This window comes from Siphateles boraxobius, unplaced genomic scaffold, assembly GCF_051911475.1.
Source record: "Siphateles boraxobius isolate OS27281-9 unplaced genomic scaffold, OSU_SipBor_1 29, whole genome shotgun sequence".
Classification (NCBI taxonomy): domain Eukaryota; kingdom Metazoa; phylum Chordata; class Actinopteri; order Cypriniformes; family Leuciscidae; genus Siphateles; species Siphateles boraxobius.
Window position 1 is genome coordinate 2,813,059 of NW_027508908.1, and position 19,542 is coordinate 2,832,600.

General features: G+C 36.8%; 2 protein-coding genes across 5 annotated transcripts; one reads left to right on the forward strand and one right to left on the reverse strand.

The window, feature by feature from the left end:
* Positions 1-1,039: 1,039 nt before the first annotated feature.
* On the reverse strand, positions 1,040-18,251 carry aplf (aprataxin and PNKP like factor). 4 transcript variants are annotated; one of them, XM_077246057.1, is made up of 12 exons: positions 17,191-17,454; positions 16,869-16,964; positions 14,958-15,029; positions 13,675-13,835; positions 11,995-12,160; positions 11,461-11,566; positions 9,065-9,180; positions 8,966-9,034; positions 7,958-8,220; positions 6,783-6,917; positions 4,095-4,141; positions 1,040-2,019 (listed from the first exon to the last, which is right to left on the reverse strand). In XM_077246057.1, exons 2-12 carry the CDS (start codon positions 16,962-16,964, stop codon positions 1,838-1,840), a joined length of 1,413 nt encoding a protein of 470 aa, XP_077102172.1. In that variant the 5' UTR covers positions 17,191-17,454; the 3' UTR covers positions 1,040-1,837. The 4 variants fall into 4 exon arrangements, with proteins under 4 accessions (XP_077102172.1, XP_077102171.1, XP_077102169.1 ...); XM_077246056.1 differs by lacking the exon at positions 17,191-17,454 and adding an exon at positions 18,233-18,251 and having other exon boundaries at positions 8,966-9,180; XM_077246054.1 differs by having other exon boundaries at positions 8,966-9,180; positions 17,191-17,476.
* Positions 17,452-19,484, forward strand: fbxo48 (F-box protein 48). The gene is made up of 3 exons (XM_077246062.1): positions 17,452-17,557; positions 17,866-18,183; positions 18,272-19,484. Exons 2-3 carry the CDS (start codon positions 17,884-17,886, stop codon positions 18,431-18,433), a joined length of 462 nt encoding a protein of 153 aa, XP_077102177.1. The 5' UTR covers positions 17,452-17,557; positions 17,866-17,883; the 3' UTR covers positions 18,434-19,484.
* Positions 19,485-19,542: the final 58 nt, after the last annotated feature.

Here is a 19,542-nt window from a genome sequence, read left to right on the forward strand (position 1 = left end):
ACTCGTTATCTGCGTAGATCAACAGTTACTGAATGCTCAGATGTTTATTTGTGATTTCTAAACTGAACGGTTTCAGACTCTTAATTCATAATGACTTGGAAAGAGCCAAATATCCAAGTCACGGATTTCCTGTTTAAGACTCATTTGTTCCCTTCCCCATTTAGTCATTTGTACTTGCTCAGTCACAGATAATAACTTAATCTCTGAAAAACTTTCCAAAAACTGCAGCCCACAGGGTTCTGGCTAGAATTAGAAATGAAATACAGAAGTACTTCTTGGTGATGTCTCTGCTTTCAGAGGCTGTGTTCAAAAACCATGCGAGCTTCCTATCTAGACAGCATTTTTAGGTATCAAACGCGTCCTTCCGATGCGGATGCTCTTCTAAAATGTAGGCTGCGTTCTAAGATAGCCTACTTTGTTTTGGTCAAACTTTAAAGCTGCAGCAGACAAGGAAATGCTTATGCGATACCAAAAAGTATCAATAGCAGTCTTATCCTGAGCACTGAAAAGAGCGCTCTTTGTTTATGATGCACGAGTCCCTAAGGGGCCATTTACACGACACCATTTTCAACTAAAAACGGAAAACCGTTCATTTACACAACAGCAGGCCATTTTGGGGGCCTGAAAAGGCAAACTTTTGAAAATGGGATTCAAAGTGCACGTTTTTGAAAAGATACCGTTATCGTGTCTGTGCAAACTACAAAAAGGTGAATTTGTCAAAACGGTGACGTCATGCACATCCATATTATGCGTTCAGTCTATAGACGTGTGTATTTCTTGTAAAACTTAGGGAGTAACTGCATTCTGAAATGGAACCCTGAGTGAGCAATTTGGAACACTATTTGGAACACTACTTAAGCTTAAGTAATATTCCAACTCGCTCACTTAAGGTTAGGATGCCAATTAGGTTTTCAGTTAGGATGCCAAACTGAATGCAGCAATGACCTTTGCTGTTGCTCTATAAATGTCACTGGTAGATAAATTTATATATATAATATATAACATTTAATATATATAGTAGAAATAAACAGCCAGTCAGTGAAAAGCACACACAACTATAATTAACTGAATTCATACAATGAACAAAAAAAGAGACTTACAAAGTAGCAGCATCTATACAAACACAAACACAGACAGGATAACACAGACTGGGATAGGAGAAAGTAAAAAAAATAAGTTGGCTATTAAAACAAACAAGCATTAGATTGCAAAGAAAATAAGATTCAGTGAGAGTTAAAGGGATAGTTCACCCACAAATTAAAAGAGTGTCATTTACACAGAGATGGAAAACAGAGATGGTGATCACGTAATGCCAAACTCATTACAGCTCATAATTTAATAAGGAACAGACCATAGTTTAAAATGAGCTATTCCTTAAAATGAGAAAACAAAAGGGTAATAAAGGTAATGTAAAACTGAATAAAATGCCTGAATGAATTCTGTCAAACCCAGCAGCAAAAAACAAACACAGGACAGGATAAAACAAAGGTAAAAATAAATAAATAAAAATAGCAGACTGTGAAGAAAGTAAGATTCAGTTAGAATTAAAGAAATAGTTTACCCAAAAACCAAAATTGTGTCGTCATTTACAATGAAAGTAGATGATCATTAAATGCCAACCTCAAAAAAAAAAAAAAAACACAAAAAAAAATGTTAAATTCTTTTCTGGGTGATCCACTCTCTTTAAAACGTGAAGGCGAAAGGTATTGAAGGTAACCTAAACCTGAATAAAATGCCTCCATGGACAGGGATTCTGACAGACCCAGTGTCAGACGTTCCTCAGTCTTTGTGAGATAAGTGTGAAGAAGTGGTTTTCATGTAATCTACCCCAAACGAGTCACTTCTTCCTCCTCAGGAAGGCTTGTGCCTCTTTCTGCAGCCGTTTAAAGTCCTCTCCTTCTCCACTGTCCTCCGATTCGGGCAAATAGTCCGAGTCTTCTTCTGCCTCTTCCTCCTCACTCTCGTCGTTAATAAAACTGTTCTCGTAGTGATCTTCATCCTCTTCAGCAACGGTCTTAGCTGGGGAAACAGAACTACATGAAATGTGGTTTGAATTAAACAATTTGGAGCCGTTTACACCTGCATTTCGCACTGACCCCTTGTGAGCACCCAAGACGGTGTAAACAGGGCTTAAGAAGAAACATCTTGCACAGTAATGGGGTTACAAGCTGGTTTCTGAGAAGGAAAATGTTCTGAAAACAGCTGCAAGCATCTGTGGTTCTGGGCCTGGTTTTTGTTAGGCATCCAGAAAGCACTTTACCGTTTTCTGGAGTAAAATAAGCTAAACAGTCTGTGACTTCATGAAGCATCAGTGATTGCTAATAATGAAACATCACAGTGTAGATGTTTCTCCTAATATTAAATGTTAAATGATCTCACCATACATTACGCTCATTCAGTCCCATGGAAAATGATTCTGATTTGCGGGTGTTAGTTGGAACAATAAACATATCAATTATTCTTCATCTCAGAATGTCAAAACGATCGCCTCTCAGAGACGAGAAACTGTTTATCACGCTTTCATCGAGGGCTGTATGCAAACAGAGATGAGATAATAAAACCCGAGTGATGACCGATACGGCCACCTAGCTATTTTTCACTAAATTACTGATAGAAAAAACCCCAAAACCCTTGAGACGAGGATGAAGACGCACTGCTTTACAGTGAAAATGTCAGCGAGCCTTCAACATGACTCACTTCAGGCTGATCCACTTATATACCAGGGATTTTTCTGAGACAAAAATGCAGTTTTGTGGTAAATTATGTGATAGAGTTGATTGACTTTACACTATTTCAATTAATTATTTAACTGGCATGATCAAATCCTTTATAGGACGGAAAGACTTTTTCACGCTTTTAAAAGTAGTCTGCATTAATTTGATCAAAAATACAGTAAAAACAGTAACAAGATCCTTCAGAAATCATTCTAATATGGTAGCTGTCGTGTGGAAACCTTGCATCTCCAAAAACGCTACTTTTAAGGAAAAAAAGATTCTTTTTAAAGAATATAACACCGTGTTGATATATCAACATTGATATTGTGGCTTTATATACGTTCAGACACTTGCATCTGTCATTACGTTACAAATATTTGACTAAAATCAAGCTCAAAATGAGTTACAAGGTTTTTGACCAGCAAATTTCTGAAAATTTCATTAGAACGGCCGATTCTGAGAGTAAGTAGTGCATCGCATTACATTTTCATCAACTTTCAGGTTATAAAGTATAATATATATATAACTTGTTTTCCTGTATACATTATTTTATAATTTAATGTTTTAATGTATTTTTGAATTTTCTGTGCCTTTCCTTAGATCCAGAATGTACTAAATTTGAATATCAACCAAGCGCTTGATCATTTGAGATATATGACTTAAGATTTATGTGACTAAATCAAATGGCTCACATAGCCTAGCTTTTTCTAGTTTCCACCGCACAATTTATTCCTAATGGAAACATAAATGCAGGAAAAACGCAGTGTACTTCTGAAAACAGTCCAGAGGATGATAATCTTGGTTCACACCTCTCTCATAAACGCTGCGGCCTACAGTGGAATTTCACGCTGCTCGATTGGTCTATCAATCCAAATTAGACAGGACAGAGGAAAGGAGAGGAGACAGGGAAGAAAGACTGATGGCATTTTTTAGGACTTATTAGTTGCACTTTCCAAAATGCAGATCCTATTTCTCATCTCCTTCTAAGATAAAAAACAATTTATTTCACATTTGAAAAGCAATAATGTGGTGATTTAGCACGAGCAGTCATTAAATGATATATTACCCAAAAAACAATTTTGGCACCAATAACTGAATTCTGGGGAGTGACTCACTAAATCCATTTCTCTAAATTGCCAACCAGCACCCAGAGAGGAAGTAAATACAACATTATATTCAGTTTGAAGTTAAGGAGGACAGATAGAAACCTCTTACTCTCAATTAGTGGAGTCTTCTAAGGTAAGCATCACTTTTATTATTGTTATACTTAAAGAGCTAGAGATTTGAACAAACCCTTCATCTTACTCCAAGTATGTAATTGCGGCAGAGAGTTAATTAACACATTAATTAACACATTAATTCACATTTAAAAATACTCACGTGGTGATTTAGTGTGTTTGTACTCTTTCTTGTGAAGTGGATTCTTCCTGAAACATTGAGACAAGCACACAGAACACTTTTAACAAATGCTAGGATTAAACTTAATGCTTTATTAATCTAACAGATGATTTAGTTTTGTCAACTAAACAAAATAACAAGTAATTTACTAATTTTCTAGTAATTTACTCACTCAAACATACTTGTTTCATTACCGGATGAACTAGCATTTTTAAACGAATTTCGAGTGAATGATTCAATGACTCAAATACTTCACTTGTTTCATTACTGGATGATTAAAGTACTAAGTGCGCCTTTTCGATTAATCGTTAAAAGATCGATTAATCTAATTCTTATCTACATTCTGGATGTTTTTACGGGGGGTTTTCCTGAAGACATATTTTATGATTATATAAAAAGAGAGATCCAAAACTATAATGTGTCAACAAAATGAAACAAGAATTTTAAGCTCCCTGAATTTTCTCAAATTAAATAAATAAAAAACTGAGATATTGGTGATTAGGTCTGCAGCCTCAGTCAACTGCGATCATATTTAGATGTTAATGGTCTTTTTGAACCTTTCCAGTCAGGATTTCGCCCATGTCATAACACTGAAACTGCTCTTCTGCAGGTGGTTAACGACATTCTTTTGTCTGTCCCTGAATTTCCTCAAATTAAATAAAAAAAAAACTGAGGTATTGGTGATTGGCTCTGCTCCCTCAGGCAAAAGGATGGACCTGTCCTTTGATATGGAGTTCAAGTTAAGCCTTCGTCATCTGTTCGTAACCTTGCAGTCTTGATCGACTCAACTCTATCTTTTGGCCCTCACATTTCTTCTCTCTCTTTTTTTCCATCTTCGTAATATTGCACGTCTGCGATCTTCTTTCACTTTAGCTGATGCTGAAACCTTAATTCATGCATTAATCACATCATGTCTGCATTATTGCAATGCTCTATTTCTTGTTCCGCCCAAAAAACGTATTGCAAGATTACAGTATGTTCAAAACTCAAAACTTCCATATCTGTCTGATCTACTGTACTTTACTCTTACCACCCTGCCCTGTCCCTTAGATCAGCTGAACTTGGTTTATTGTCCATCCCACGGTTCCAGTTGTCTACTATAGGTGGAAGGTCATTTAGTGTTAATGCTCCTAAATTATTGAATTCACTGCCCCTTACACTTCGTAATATCTCATCTGTGGCTACATTCAAGAGTCAGATAAAAACATATCTATTTAACAAGTATTCTGGATAATGCATTTGTGTCCTATGTGATTGTAATGTGTGTGCGGGTGTGTAAATGTATTGTAATGTACCATGGAAAGCGACCTTGAGCTATGGAAAGGCGCAATATAAAGAAAACTACTACTTCTAAGCCTGGCTTTATCCAGTATGGACTTCTGGTTTGAAGACGTATGCAAATTAGTGCAGACAATTTTAGAAAACTTGTAATACAAAACAACTTTCTTAATGTATTGTGATTAATATACTGTTCACCCTATTCACCTTAAGTGCCTTGCCTTTATTTTTTAAATAATAAAGTCTTAACTGAGCATGCAACACAACTTCTCGTCCAGGCCCTGGTTATTTCTAGGCTTGATTACTGCAATTCTCTTCTAGCTGGACTTCCATCATGTGTTACTAAACCTCTACAAATGATCCAGAATGCTGTAGCCCGCCTTGTCTTCAACGAGCCCAAAAGGACTCACGTCACTCCTCTGTTCATCTCACTGCAATGGCTACCACTCGCTGCTCGCATCAAATTCAAAGCTTTGACGCTTACTTACAGATCTACCACAGACTCAGCTCCATCCTACTTCCACTCCCTACTACAAGTCTACGTCCCTACCAGAAGCCTACGATCGGCCAATGAGAGACGGCTCATGGTGCCATCACAGCGAGGCACTAAATCACTCTCCAGAACATTCTCATTCACGGTTCCATGCTGGTGGAGTGATCTCCCCACCCTCGTCCGTAATGCAGAATCCCTGACAGCATTCAAAAGACAACTGAAAACGCATCTCTTCCGTGAGTACTTAACATAAAAATATAAATAAATTCTTCTTCTCTTTTAAATCTTTCCTTCCCTTTTAAATCTTCCATTGTCTGGCTTTTGCTACTCTGAGCAATGCCTGAACTTTGTATTTTGAGCACTTCTTGCGTCGTTCTTCCCTCTTCACGATGACTCGCTTGCTTTAGTCCTCAGATGTAAGTCGCTTTGAATAAAAGCGTCTGCTAAATGACTAAATGTAAATGTCTTAAAGGGATAGTCACCCAAAAATTAAAATGTGTCATCATTCACTTATTTTTTCATACTGTGGAGATCAATGGGGACCAGAAACTGTTTGGTTACCAACATTCTTCAAAATATCTTCTTTTGAGTTAAAGGATGAAAGAAACTCATACAGGTTTAGAACAACTCGAGGGAGAGTAAATTATGACAGAATTTTAATTTAAGGGTGAACTTCCCCTTTAAGTTAATGTCGCAGATTTTTAATGAAATTAGAAAGTATTTCAGAACATGTAATTTTTTGTATCTTAGTTTCAATAAGTGTTTTGAGTTCTGAAATTAACAGTTTTAATAGTATCCGAACTCTCATCTCAAAAGACCCAAAAACTTTAATAAACTTCTAACTAAAAATAAATATTTAAATGAAGCATGGTGGTGTTTTTAATCTCATTTGTTGTCACCTGTAACAGTGGGTTCCGTACGGACACTCCGGCCTGTCATCATCGGCGTCCTCTTCTTCTTCCTCCTCTTCCTCCTCCTCCTCATAGTCACTGTCTCCGGGGTGACTGCACTCCTGAAAGTGGAGTGGATTTTTTCTGGAGAGGAAAAACACAATTGCTGAGTGAACTGCAATCCATGCTGGAACACAATAGGTCAAATGAATTCAATCACGAGCATTCATGCAACTTAACTACACTGCCTAACAGCTAATCTAGTTGGAATTTAAAAGTTGGAAATTGATCGTTTCTGTTCTTCATTTCCCATTGTCGTTATCATTCTGTGAACCTTCATAACAGGAATATTTCTATTAAATTGTCCAACAGAAAGAAACTTAAAGAGTAATTGATCAATCACAACTGCTGTCAGTTAGAGATGATGCTTTTACTTATTTATGACTGTTTCTAAAGAAACGTTTGGAGGGGAATGAACCAAAAAAAAAAATTATGAAAGCTCGAACTGCGTTTTCAAAGATGAAATCCGAACTGCGAACAAATGCAAATGGTTTACAAGGTAGTGTCACGCTTCACCTCTGCGTTTGTGGACAAAATACAGATTGTGTGTTTTTTATCTCTCAGCTTTTTTGGTATTAAAAATAAACGTCAGAGAACCAGTCAGGAAAACAATGTGCATATGTCTTTGAAACACCACGCAAACCATTTCAGTCGCAGATTTACGCATATTAAACATTTCAGAGGAGCTTTTGGTTGTGACTGTTTCAGTCTTAATCCTCTTGAAGCATTTTATCTTTACATAATATTTACTACATGAAACTAATTAACATGTGCAGAGTTGATCTTCAAGGAATATTTCGAGTTATATATTTATGGCATTATAGACATTGGAGGGGAATGAACCAAAAAAAAAATTATGAAAGAAGATTTATGCATATTAAACATCTTAGAGGAGCTTTTCCTTGTGACTGTTTCAGTCTTAATCCTCTTGTACCATTTTATCTTTACATAATATTAACTACATGAAACTAATTAACATGTGCAGAGTTGATCTTCAAGGAATATTTCAAGTTATATATATTTATGGCATTATAGACAGAATATCTGAACGCTGTCTTGACAGAGCAGCATTGTTTGAAGGTAGAGTTTAAAAAGCAGAAGTTCATTGAAGGTTATTGAAGTACCTGTAGCAGGAGCTGCCGTAAGCACACCGCGTCCGCCGCTGTTTTTTCACCTTACTAGTGCTTGTTTTGCTCTCGGCCTCCGTGATCTTTGACCTCTGCGAGGGTCCCTGGCTGGCCTGAGAATCACTGGGATCTTCAGCTTGAGCTCCTCGTCTGACCTCATCTCCTTTCGTCTCTCCATCATCACTCTCCATCAAACCGCTGCTGTTCTCTCCGTCTGGGACTGTTCTGACTCTACTGCTCATGGGAGCTGCGGCATCATCCTGTCAGGACATCCGTGCACTCAGTAAATACTTCCATTTCAATGCAACACAATCCAGGTATTAGCTGTATGGGACAATTCATGTATACATGTCTACCAGGTTTTACTACGAAGCAATGCACATGATACATGATACAAAAAAGATACATATCGTGGCCACAAATTGAGAATTTGTCTCTCGTTTCAGTAAATCGTGGCCATGATCTATTAAGCCGCTCCCTCGTATTAAATAAATTGTGCACATGATATAATAATGTGTTCCCTCGTTTTACTAAATCATGCATATGATATAATATTCTGTTCCCTTGATTTAGTAAATCGTGGCCACGTTTTACTAAATTGTTCCCTCAATTATTACAAACAAATAAGCAGTGAAACGTGATATTATAAATTTGATTTAATAGTGTTTCTATCAAGTAATCCCGAATTTAAAAATGCAGTCTGTAAGACCATTCAAATTATATAACAATTGTATTATTTTAATACATATTTAATTATTATTTATTATTGTTGTTGTTATTTTTAATAAAACAGTATGCTTCCATCAAGTAATCAATTTTTTTTTAAACTTGCAATATGGATGTCATTCCAAACTATTATTATTGATGTTGTTGTTGTTGTTTTTATTAATGAAAAATTTAAAACTTGCAGTCTACAGGCCATTTCAAATGATTAAGAATCACAATTCTCCTTTTTATACTCGCATATTAATTAATAATATATTAATATACTATAATTTCTCTCACCAGAGATACCAGAGGAACCGACTCATCTTCAGAGTCACTCTTCAGTCTCTTTGCTCTTCTTTGGGGCATCTCTTCCTCCAGCTCCTCTTCCTCCATCTCCTCTTCCTCCAGCTCCTCTTCCTCAGATGACAGATGTGCGGCTCGAGCTCGGTTGGGTCCAGTTGCCCGCTTTGGTGCAGCTACTCGAATGGGTTTTGTAGGAGTCCCTCTCACCGCTGAGCTCCAAACGAACGTGAAAAAGAAGATTAATTGATGGATAATGTCTATATAATGCTTGAACATGTTTTTACAAGTAAAAACTTTCAAGTTTTTTGGTCAGCATAATTCAAGTTATAATAAAGTGTAAAATGTGCAGGAAAAATCGCTTTTTCCTCAAATCGTGATCTTCTGATGCTGTGATGACACATTGTACGATCTGTAGGACCACAAGAGAGCGAAAAAGGCCCCAGAGGGCTCCAGATGTGACCTGTGGCTCTGAGAAGGTCAGAGATCAGAGGTGATATGGATGTTTTGCAGTCAGAGAGAACAGTACAACTAATGCATGCCTCAGGAGTCAGTATTGCTGGAAAGAAAAAGTTTGATTACTGTGGGAAGTGCAAACAAGAGCTAATAAAGGCCAGAAAGTCCTTCCACACGCTTAACTCGCACACAAAAGCATGCATTACTTGTTTAGAACTGGGGTTTTGGTCTCAGACATCCTTGTGCTCAGAAACACAAGACAGAAAATAATAGCAGATGTTTTGAACTGGAGTCCTACTGACAGCCAAAACTACGCTTACATATTATGTGGGGGGGGGACTATCGTTCAAAAGTTTGGGGTCAGTACCTTTTTTTTTTTCTTTAAAGAAATTAATACTTTTATTCAACAAGGATCCATTAAATTGATCAAAAGTGACAGTAAAGACATTTATAATGTTATAAAGGTAAAAAAAAAAACTGTATATTTTGACCTGTATATTATTCTATTAATTAAAGAATCCTGAAAAAAAGATTACTTTTTTCACAAAAATATTAATCAGCTGAACATTGTTTTCAACATTGATAACAATCAGAAATGTTTCTTGAGCATCGAATCATCATGTCAGAATGATTTCTGAAGGATCATGTGACACTGAAGACTGGAGTACTGATGCTGAAAATTCAGCTTTGAACAAGAATAAATTACATTTTACTACATGATTTTATGTTGTCACAAAAACACAAGGACAGTGCTAAAAATGTAAGGGTAAGGATGTAACACCCTGAATGGTTAAAAAAAAAAGGTGTTTAAGACCTGTCCACTGTATTGCATCATACAATAGAGAGATAAAGACGTATGCCTGCAGGAGACACAAATCTGCACCTACATGAGCTGAATAAGAAAGTTTTGCAGTGCTGCGAGATCCAGATGGAGAGCTGAATATTACAGGTGTGGTACTAATGAGGTGCTTATAAAGTCTGTACTTGCTCTTTGGCAATCCATCCCCATTTCTGGAGAGCTGCAGAATACATCTGAGAAGCCCTGAGGATGAGGACGACATCTGGGCCGAATCTGGACCCAGTCCGGCTGGGTTAGAGTAACAGCACTGTAACTGATTTGACAAGTGGAAAGCGACAAGGGTTGGGTACCGTACCTGAAATTCGGTGCCGATACCCAACGGTACCTTTTTTCAGTACTTTAGGCATGTTTACCTCAATAACTGTAAAGAAACTAAGTCATTTGTAGAAGTGTTATTGAAATTATGCCAGAGCTGCCTTGGTCGCTGTCTGCCATAGTCTATGATGCTTGAATATTAATAAAAAAAACAACCATTTTAGTAATAAAAACAATTATTTCTATGAAATGTTTTGTTTTCCACAAATTGTGTGTTGTGAATTCTCTAGTAATCAAATGAAGACATAAAACAAATTTAATTGATCTTTTATATGAAATTAAACTTTGTCAAACAACATGCGGCACAACTGAGCTTTATACTGTTAAAATGACAACATAGAAGAAAAAGTGTGATTATTCCTTAAATACATTTTTGAGAATTTATTATTATTAGTGTTAGTATTATTATTAAATTAAGATATCTAAATTCTACTGTACAACAGTAATAAGACTGCAGAGACTGAAAAACACGTGTACTTCAGTGTGTGTGTGAATGAAACCGCACACACTGAAGTACAGGAGTGGTGCAAGACTCGTCTGCACCACTCATTCACACAGATACACGCAGAACATGCAGGATTCGTGTTTAAATAGTCTTACTCTTGCGCCCAGATGCGTTCTTAGGTACCGAAAGATGGCACCGATTGATTCGGTCGGTGCCATTAAAAGTACGGTACCCAACCCTAAAAGCGACTAACTCTCTCTGCTTTTTCCGATTTATCCCACAAAAAATGTCTGAGTACAGTCACTGTGATGACGGGACACTTGACAGATGTGGGGTTTGTTTCTGTATGGGTGTGAATAAACAGACCCCTGATTCTGTTGCCATGGTGACATTGTTCCATCGCCATAGTGACGGTACCTTTGGAGGTTGAATGGCTTGTGGATGCTGACGTCATCATCCAGGCGGGCAAGATACGCTTCTTCTGTGGCCGATCAGACTCGTCGTGTTGGCTCTTTGTGGGCACCTTGAAAACACAAAATAGATTAAATTAGATGAGAAAATTATTGGACTATAGTTAAGTTGGTGTAGAAGAGCATATGAAAATATAATACAGAATAGAAGAGTATAGATATGAAAAGTAGAATTTATAGAAGAGTAGGGTATAGAATTATATGTATCGACAAAGATAGAGAAATGAATGACTGGAGTAATGATGCTGAAAATACAGCTTTTATCACAGGAATAAATTACATTTTGCAATATATTCAGATAGAAAATTGTTATTTTAAATTGCAACAATATTTCACAATATAACTGTTTATACTAGATTTTTGATCAAATAAATTCAGCTTTGTTTTTGAGCATAAGAGAATTCTTTCAGAGGTATTAAAAAATCGTACACACCTCAAACCTTTGAAAGGTAGTTTATATGTAGTATGCAAACACACACACCTCGGGTAAAGAGCAAAGAGTGTGTGATGAAGCGCCTTTATCTCCTGTGAGTGTGCAGCTTGGGCTCGTGGGCGTGCAGCCGTTGGATTCGAGTGTGGCAGCGTCTATAGAGAGCTCTGCCGGTCCAGTCAAACACTTCTCCACCTCCTCAAACGCCTGACTGTTTCTGTGAAGAGAGCAAATCTTCTCCAAGTTAATGAGGACCTATTATGCCCAAAGTCTTGATTTAGTTTTTGGGCTCTACTAGAATGTTTTCATGCTTGAATGAATGTTCAAGAAAGGCATAATTTTTCACATGTTTGACATTTTTACAGCACCTCTTTTCTCTTAGTCTGTCAGTAACGCTCTGTTTAGTTCCCGTCTCTATGAAGCTCCTCCTTCCGAAAAGCACACTGTGCTCTGATTGGTCGGCTGAACCGGTGTGTTGTTATTGGTCAACCACTTCGAGCGTGTCTTGGAGCATAACTGCGAGTTTCAACACACTACTAACTATTTCAACCAGGCCCCTTTATTTGCATAAGCCTTGAGCGGGAATTATTTAAATGAGGAACATTGAGACGTGTACCGGTATGTTTCCGGAAGAAAACTCAAGACTACAATGTCTTGGGAGTTCAGAAACAACACGCACTGATATAGAGGAATATATAGAGACTGCTGTCGGAGTGTGTGTTTTTTTTTTTTTACTTTGCAGACCTTTTTAATGCTCAAACAGCAACATTGTAATGCACACTATTGAAAATTTAAAAACGCATAATAGCCTCACACTTTGGTAAAATCCCTTGGATAATATTCAACAATGTATAGCACAATTCAGACACAATAATTGCACCCTTTTGAGGAGACAATCAAGGCTTAAAATATTGCCAGTCTTTAAAACAATTCATCATTAGCAAAAACAACAATCCCCCATCTGCGTGAGCACGCCATAAGAAAAGACAGACACTTAACTGTCTAATTTCACAGATGAAAGGCATGACATTTAAATGCATGCAAATCAGCACATTCAGAATCAATTGGCCACAGCAGCACTTCTCATTTGTTTTCTCAGCTGGTCATTTCAGTGTTATCAGAGCGTCTATTTGAAGGTGTCCAGTCAAAACCAGTGTGCCTGCGAACTCATTATAGAGAGAGACAATAAAGTGTGCTTTGATCTAAACTCAGCGGGTCACAGATCAATTTTAAGGGTAAAGGTCAAAATGAACATGTTCAACCAGGCGCTCGTCATCATGACCAGAGGAAATACGGAAAGATGAGATAAATGACTGGCACTATTTTAAGATGACAATCATTATAACACTACATTCATGAATGTATTTTCGAATATTCATGAGGGTGAGAATATTAATATGGATCCTAATTCGAATCTAAACCAATTTCACTTCCATTAAGTGACAAACTGTACAATAATCAACAATGAAACAATGTAGCACTTCAATGTTTTCTCCAACAGGAATCAATTTAGATCATAAAAGTGTGTCAAACAGAATGAAGCCAGACCTGAATGTATTGAGGAAGGTAAATTGGGTCAATAATATATTAACCCCTTCTTTTAAAGGGTGAAATAAATAGAGAAGTTGTTGCAAACATGTTGTACACTGTCAATCGCACGGCCAGCCAGATTCAGCTCTGTTGTAGTTATTGAATAATAAATGAGCGGCTTTTATTGACAGACTGAATCACCTGAGGGTTTGATCCTCTTCTTTGAGGCGCACTCTGTAAACGTATTTCCCGGGCATGAGAGAGAAGATGTCTCCTTCCTTTAGGCAGTGCCACTGGTCCTTCTCCAGCGGCTGAGGGCTGGCCACGATGTTCGTCTGAATGAAGCATGGGTTCAGGTGTGTCTGGAAGACAGAAACCAGAGGAATGCTGATCAGTCACATGCACATAACAACTCTTTTTGCACAGGTCTTTATCATACTATTCAGAATTATTTTGCCATATTGTGTTGTTAGAGATTCGTCATCTCTCTCAAAATAAGTCACATAATTGAGCTGATCTCATGTTACCATTATTTATATACTATTATAATATGTATTCATATTTTGAATTAGTTTTTATTTTAGTTTAACTTTTAGTTATTTTGTAATTTAAAAATAAAATCCATTACGCTTTACTTTTTGTTTTAGTAATTTTAGCACTTAAATTTATTTTATTTCAATTAATTGTCTTTTAAGTTTTTTATGTTTAAACATTTCATCTAATATTTATACTATATTAATGAAAACAATTTTGGTGACACTTTACAATAGTTTCATTTGTTAAAGTCCCCCTGTGGTGAAAATCAAGCTTTTAATTTTGTTTATATGTCTATGTGGTGTTTTTAATATGCTTTAAGACAAACCATGTGCAAATTCATAAGTCAACACCATTGCTGAGTATTTTCTCCTTAAAACTGCAGTGAACCAAAGACAGTCTCAAAAAAAAAAAACAGTTTGAAATCGCTGGTGTTTCTGACATCACAAACTACCCTGTAACCAATCAGGTCAACCAATAAAAAGTACTTAATACATGTTAACAAAGGAGACCCTAAAGCATTAACAAAATGTTAATAGTTTTAGTTACAAAAATAACAAAACTGAATTGAGCTTGTGCAGCTAGAAACATTTGCATACTTGCCTATAGTGTGTTTAATGATTTAATTCAATTAGCTACTAATAATCTGAATATTCATGACATAAATGCAGTTTTGAAAAACAAGGGCTTGTTAACTCAAGAGTCAAAAGATCAATCGAGGTGAAAATGACCCAAATGCAATCATTGTTGCTATGACAGCATGACTAAGAGGCAGTAATGACACATGTAATTAAGAGAGGCAGCTGCGAAAGAGAGAAAGAGCTCTTCATCACGAACTTTTGATGTCTTAACATCAAAGGCCAGTGCCGCTTTTGTACGGCAGAAGAGTCTAAATGACAAAACCACCATCACGACTCTCTGCCCACATCAGAAAACTAACAGAAACCTACAGGCTTCAGGCGCAGTTGGCCGTTTTGGTTCTCCAGGATGCCGTGGTTCCTGGACACCCTCTTATCATTCACCTGGTGCAGAGAAAAAATAGAGAGTGAAATAGAAATATAAATCTTTGCGAAACAATATAATGATAAACTGCACCTTAAATTTGAATTTATAAAGGCATCTATTGACCTATGGTTCGAAAAGTTTGCATGGGGTAGAAATTAATATTTTTATTCAGCAAGTGACAGTAAAGAGGTTTATAATGTTACAAAAATTTCTATTTCAAAATGTATGGCTCTTTTGGAAAAAAGAAAGATGATGTTTTCACAAATATATTAGGCATCACACCTGTTTTCAGCATTGATAATAATACGTTTCTTGATAATCAAATCATCATATTATGATCATATTATGATAATCATATTAGAATGATTTCTGAAGGATCATGTGACACTGAAGACTGGAGTAATGATGCTGAAAATTCAGCTTTGATCAGAGGAATAAATAATATTTTAAAATATATAATTATAATGTTTTCTTCACTGTATATTTGATCAGATAAATGTAACCTTGGAGACCATAAGTGATTTCTTTAACAAACATTTAAAAAAATCTTTCTGACCCCAGATTTTTGAATGGTAGTGTTCTTATGTGGAGAAAATTCACATACCACTTGCAATCCTAAATGTGCAATGGCACCCAGCACTATCATAAACAGATGACACACTTCACTGAGATCTAGGTGATTTAAAGGACACATGATATGAAATGAAATGGCCCGTATAAGATTTCTGTCTTGTCTTGACATATTTCAAAGAGATTTTTAAAAATGTGTGTATATGCTAAAGTTGATTGACTTTTAGGTGTACACTAGCTTATAGACAGATAACACACATACAATAAAAGGCAAAAATCTGGGTCTTAAAAAAAAAAAAAAAAGACTTCTGAGGTTTGGTAAATTCAATGAAGAACGCAGTTCATGGACCACTCCATAAGAGATTAAGGATGAATCCCAATTCTCGTTTTGATCGAGGGGTAGGGCTAAGGGGAAGTGGTAGATACCCCTTAAAACCAAGCATTTTCGCCAGCTTACTTGAAACCAAGGGGTTACCCCTCGATCAAAACGAGAATTGGGATAGCCTTTAATCTCGATCGAGAATCGAGAACGTCCTCACGTGAACGTGCAAAACTAAGGGGAAGGGGTAAGACAGAGAATTGGGATTCACCCTTAACCTCAATATCACAGATTTCTAACCCTAAGATTTGAGAGTTTGGACTGCCATCTTCAGGGCTTTGATTGTCATTACTCCAAAATAAATAGCCCCATCATGCATGAAACTGAAAGTGACACATTTGTTGCGAGAGTACTACACCAAAACATCAACGAAAACATTCAACAGGACGAAATATGTTAACAACTCGAATTAACAAATTATCCATGCAGCCTTCACATAAAGAAAGTCTCTTTTACTTCACTCTCTCAAAAAAAGTGCAAAGCTGTCCCTGGGGCAGTACTCCAAGGTACCAAAGTGAAAAGGTACATTATTTACCCCAAGATGGTGCATAATAGTACCTTAAAGGTTCATATTAGTACTTTAAAATACATTTTTAGTTCTTTAAATGTACATTTTATTAGTACCTTTTTAGCTTTTGTACCTTAAAGTACTTAGCCAGTGACAACTTTGTACCTTTTTTCCTGAGTGTTGGGTCATTCCTCCATGCCATATTTAGCTTTATAACAGCATTTCTGTAAAAACACACAACAGACTAAAGGCACTAGTAACTTAAATGCATTATAACTTGTTAATTTGCACAAAGGCAAGAACCATTTTGCAAGGTTAATATAGCAGACTGTCTAATATATATTATCAAGACATATTTGTCAAAATACACTGCGCAGTAGTAATGGCTCACTCACTTACCCCCAGAAATGGTCCTCTCCCCAAAACAGTTTCTCCATCGGGAAGGTTTATAGGACTGCCACCACCGTCCACTTGCTCCAACTCAAAGCCTGGCATCTGTCCAGAAGAAGAGATAGAGACCAAAATATGAAATATCTTTACTTAACTATAAAAAATAAAGTGCATACAAACAGATTTGTGCTCGCACGCGCTGATGTAATTCTCAGTACAAAGTCTCACATTTCTAGTCTGAGAAATAATTACTTACTACGAATTCGTTAGTGTTGTATGCAACCCCAACTTTTTGCTACTTCATGTAAATGAACGTGCAAAAGAAACTTACTGTGTTGACTGACCGTGAAGTGTAACTTAGTAAGAAAAAATGAATAATGATGATTACTTTTCGTGCGCGAATAAGTACTTCCGGTGAACTCCACCATTAGCATGTGCTGTATAAACACGCACGTCGGACTTATCCAAAGCTCTTGTCGACGAAGCTGCGCGAATTTAATACGATATAAAATGTAACCTATCATTCATATTTTGCACTAATAACAAAGAATCAAAAGGACTCTACATTGGCGCTGAAGAATCGCGCATGCGCGGTGAGAACTGGGCGGGGAGGTTTCGGGAGGTTTGCCTTGTGACGTTTCTGTCGTAAACAAACAGAGACGTTTAAATCCTCAGCTGTCAGCGAGACGCGACTTTCGGTATGAACCTTTAAATAACAGTTTTTAAAAATATCATCTTGAAAATAGTCGAACTGTTCGTACCGCATACAGTTATATAACTTAGATATGAACGTTTCGTGGTTGTTTTTAAAATCTCTTCTAGGCATTGTTTAGCTAACATTAACGTTAGCTAGATTTACGTTTTTGATGCTGCTGTGTCTAGTAACGAACAGATACTGCAACACGGACAATATTAGCTTCGTATTGTTTAAATAATACTGATTTATTTGTAAGTCAAAGGTTCTGTCGTGTAAATAACTTGGTTTGGGAAACTGAAACTGTTTTAGGACGCGGAGAGATGCATAATGACTGCAAAAGGAGCAAAAGCGCCATCTTCAGGCCTGAAGGAGAGCCATCCACCCATGGTGCCAGGTGGTCATGATCCACTTCAGCAGGACTTTGTAGAGACCCTGCCAACAGAGATGAGTGTGAGGATCTTCAGCGAGCTGGACGTCAGGAGTTTGTGCCGGGCTTCGCTCACCTGTAAAAACTGGAATGACATCATCGAGGGCAGTGATCACCTGTGGAGGAGCCACTGTTTTACGGTGCTGGCTATTTGCCGGAGAGAGGTGAACGGGGACAGGCTTGGTGGATGTTCGTGGAAGGTTTGTATACATTTTCTGCCTGAAAACATCTGCTTCATTTTGTACCTACCTCTGCTGTTTGTTTATCTTCTTCTTCCTTCTGTCCCAGGTTAGTCTTGTGCGTAACTACAGGAAAGGCTGCGTAAAGAGGAGGTGGCTGAAGGGCCGGTACAGTAACATCCGCTCTGCCGACGATATCCCACCCAACAGCATGTGTCCACTGGACGTGGAGACCTGGGGAGAGATACTGGAGGCAGAACTGGGGAGATAAGAGACTTTTAGGATCATGCCAACAGACTGAAATATATAAGATATGCGTCTACAACGGAGAATTTTTGACTGAAACATGATGATTTTATGGGATATTTTATAATGTGTTGCAAAAAAAAAAAAAAACACAGACTGAGGTGGTCAAAAACATGATAATGTGTCTTTTGTAATGGAAAATGTTATTTCTATTACTGAAATTTGCTAGAGACTGTATGGAAAATTAGATTTTATAGGTTTGAAATCGTTTTATAGAACAGAGAACAGAGAGGGATCTTTTCTTCGCCCTTTTTTATAGATCAACCAAAATTGTGCACCTTTTGATTTTTTTAAAGTTTTGATTTTATAATCAGTGTTGCCAAAAAGCACAAAGATTCTGCGGCGGTCAGAATACATGATAAAGTGGCTTTAGTTGTGGAAAATTGTAATTGTATTACTGAAATTTTCTTCAGACTGTATGGGAAATTACATTTTATAGGTTTCATGTGATGGATTTGTTTTATCACTTTATGTGCTTTTTTTTTTAATCGACAAAATTGTGCACCTTTTGAAATTTTTCTTTTTTATTCATTTATTTGATTTTCAGAGTCACCACCAAAAGTGTTTGGCTAAAATTATCATGCAAAAATTGTTTTATAAATCCTAATATATTTTTTAAATCATGCATCCCTATGCTATTCTCTCCTCGTCCCCGGCCTTCCATTCTGTTGCTGCTGCTATCTGTCTACATACCCATTTAAAACAACAGAGAAATATTGTCATGCTTTGAAATGCGAAGCGGTTTTGTGTTGAAATGTAGATTTTGAAAAGTACATGAGTATGTTTTAAATAGTCTTATCAGACCAATTATGTCTACAACTGCTAATTAATTGCATTATTCAGTCTAAAGCTAAATTAACTTGTTAAGGGAAGAATCTGCGACACCTAAATATGGATTTTAAATGAGAATAGAACTTGCTTTTGATCTCATCTGATTACTCAGATTACTGTACCTTCTTTTTCATTATATAATTGAAAATGACACTATCCATAAAAAATTCACAGATATGGTTTTATATCATTGTTCTTATTGCAAAGCTTTTACAAAGATGAAAAAAATTATCACAAAATGCA

Excerpts from the sequence above, each read along its gene's own strand:
- aplf (XM_077246056.1), bottom strand. The coding sequence starts at position 16,964 with ATGCCAGGCTTTGAGTTGGAGCAAGTGGACGGTGGTGGCAGTCCTATA. Across the intron at positions 13,836-14,957 it reads GCCAACTGCGCCTGAAGCCT|ACACACCTGAACCCATGCTT; the intron begins GTAGGTTTCTGT and ends TCTGTCTTCCAG. Across the intron at positions 12,161-13,674 it reads GAAGAGGATCAAACCCTCAG|AAACAGTCAGGCGTTTGAGG; the intron begins GTGATTCAGTCT and ends CTCTCTTCACAG.
- fbxo48 (XM_077246062.1), top strand. The coding sequence starts at position 17,884 with ATGACTGCAAAAGGAGCAAAAGCGCCATCTTCAGGCCTGAAGGAGAGC. Across the intron at positions 18,184-18,271 it reads TTGGTGGATGTTCGTGGAAG|GTTAGTCTTGTGCGTAACTA; the intron begins GTTTGTATACAT and ends CTTCTGTCCCAG.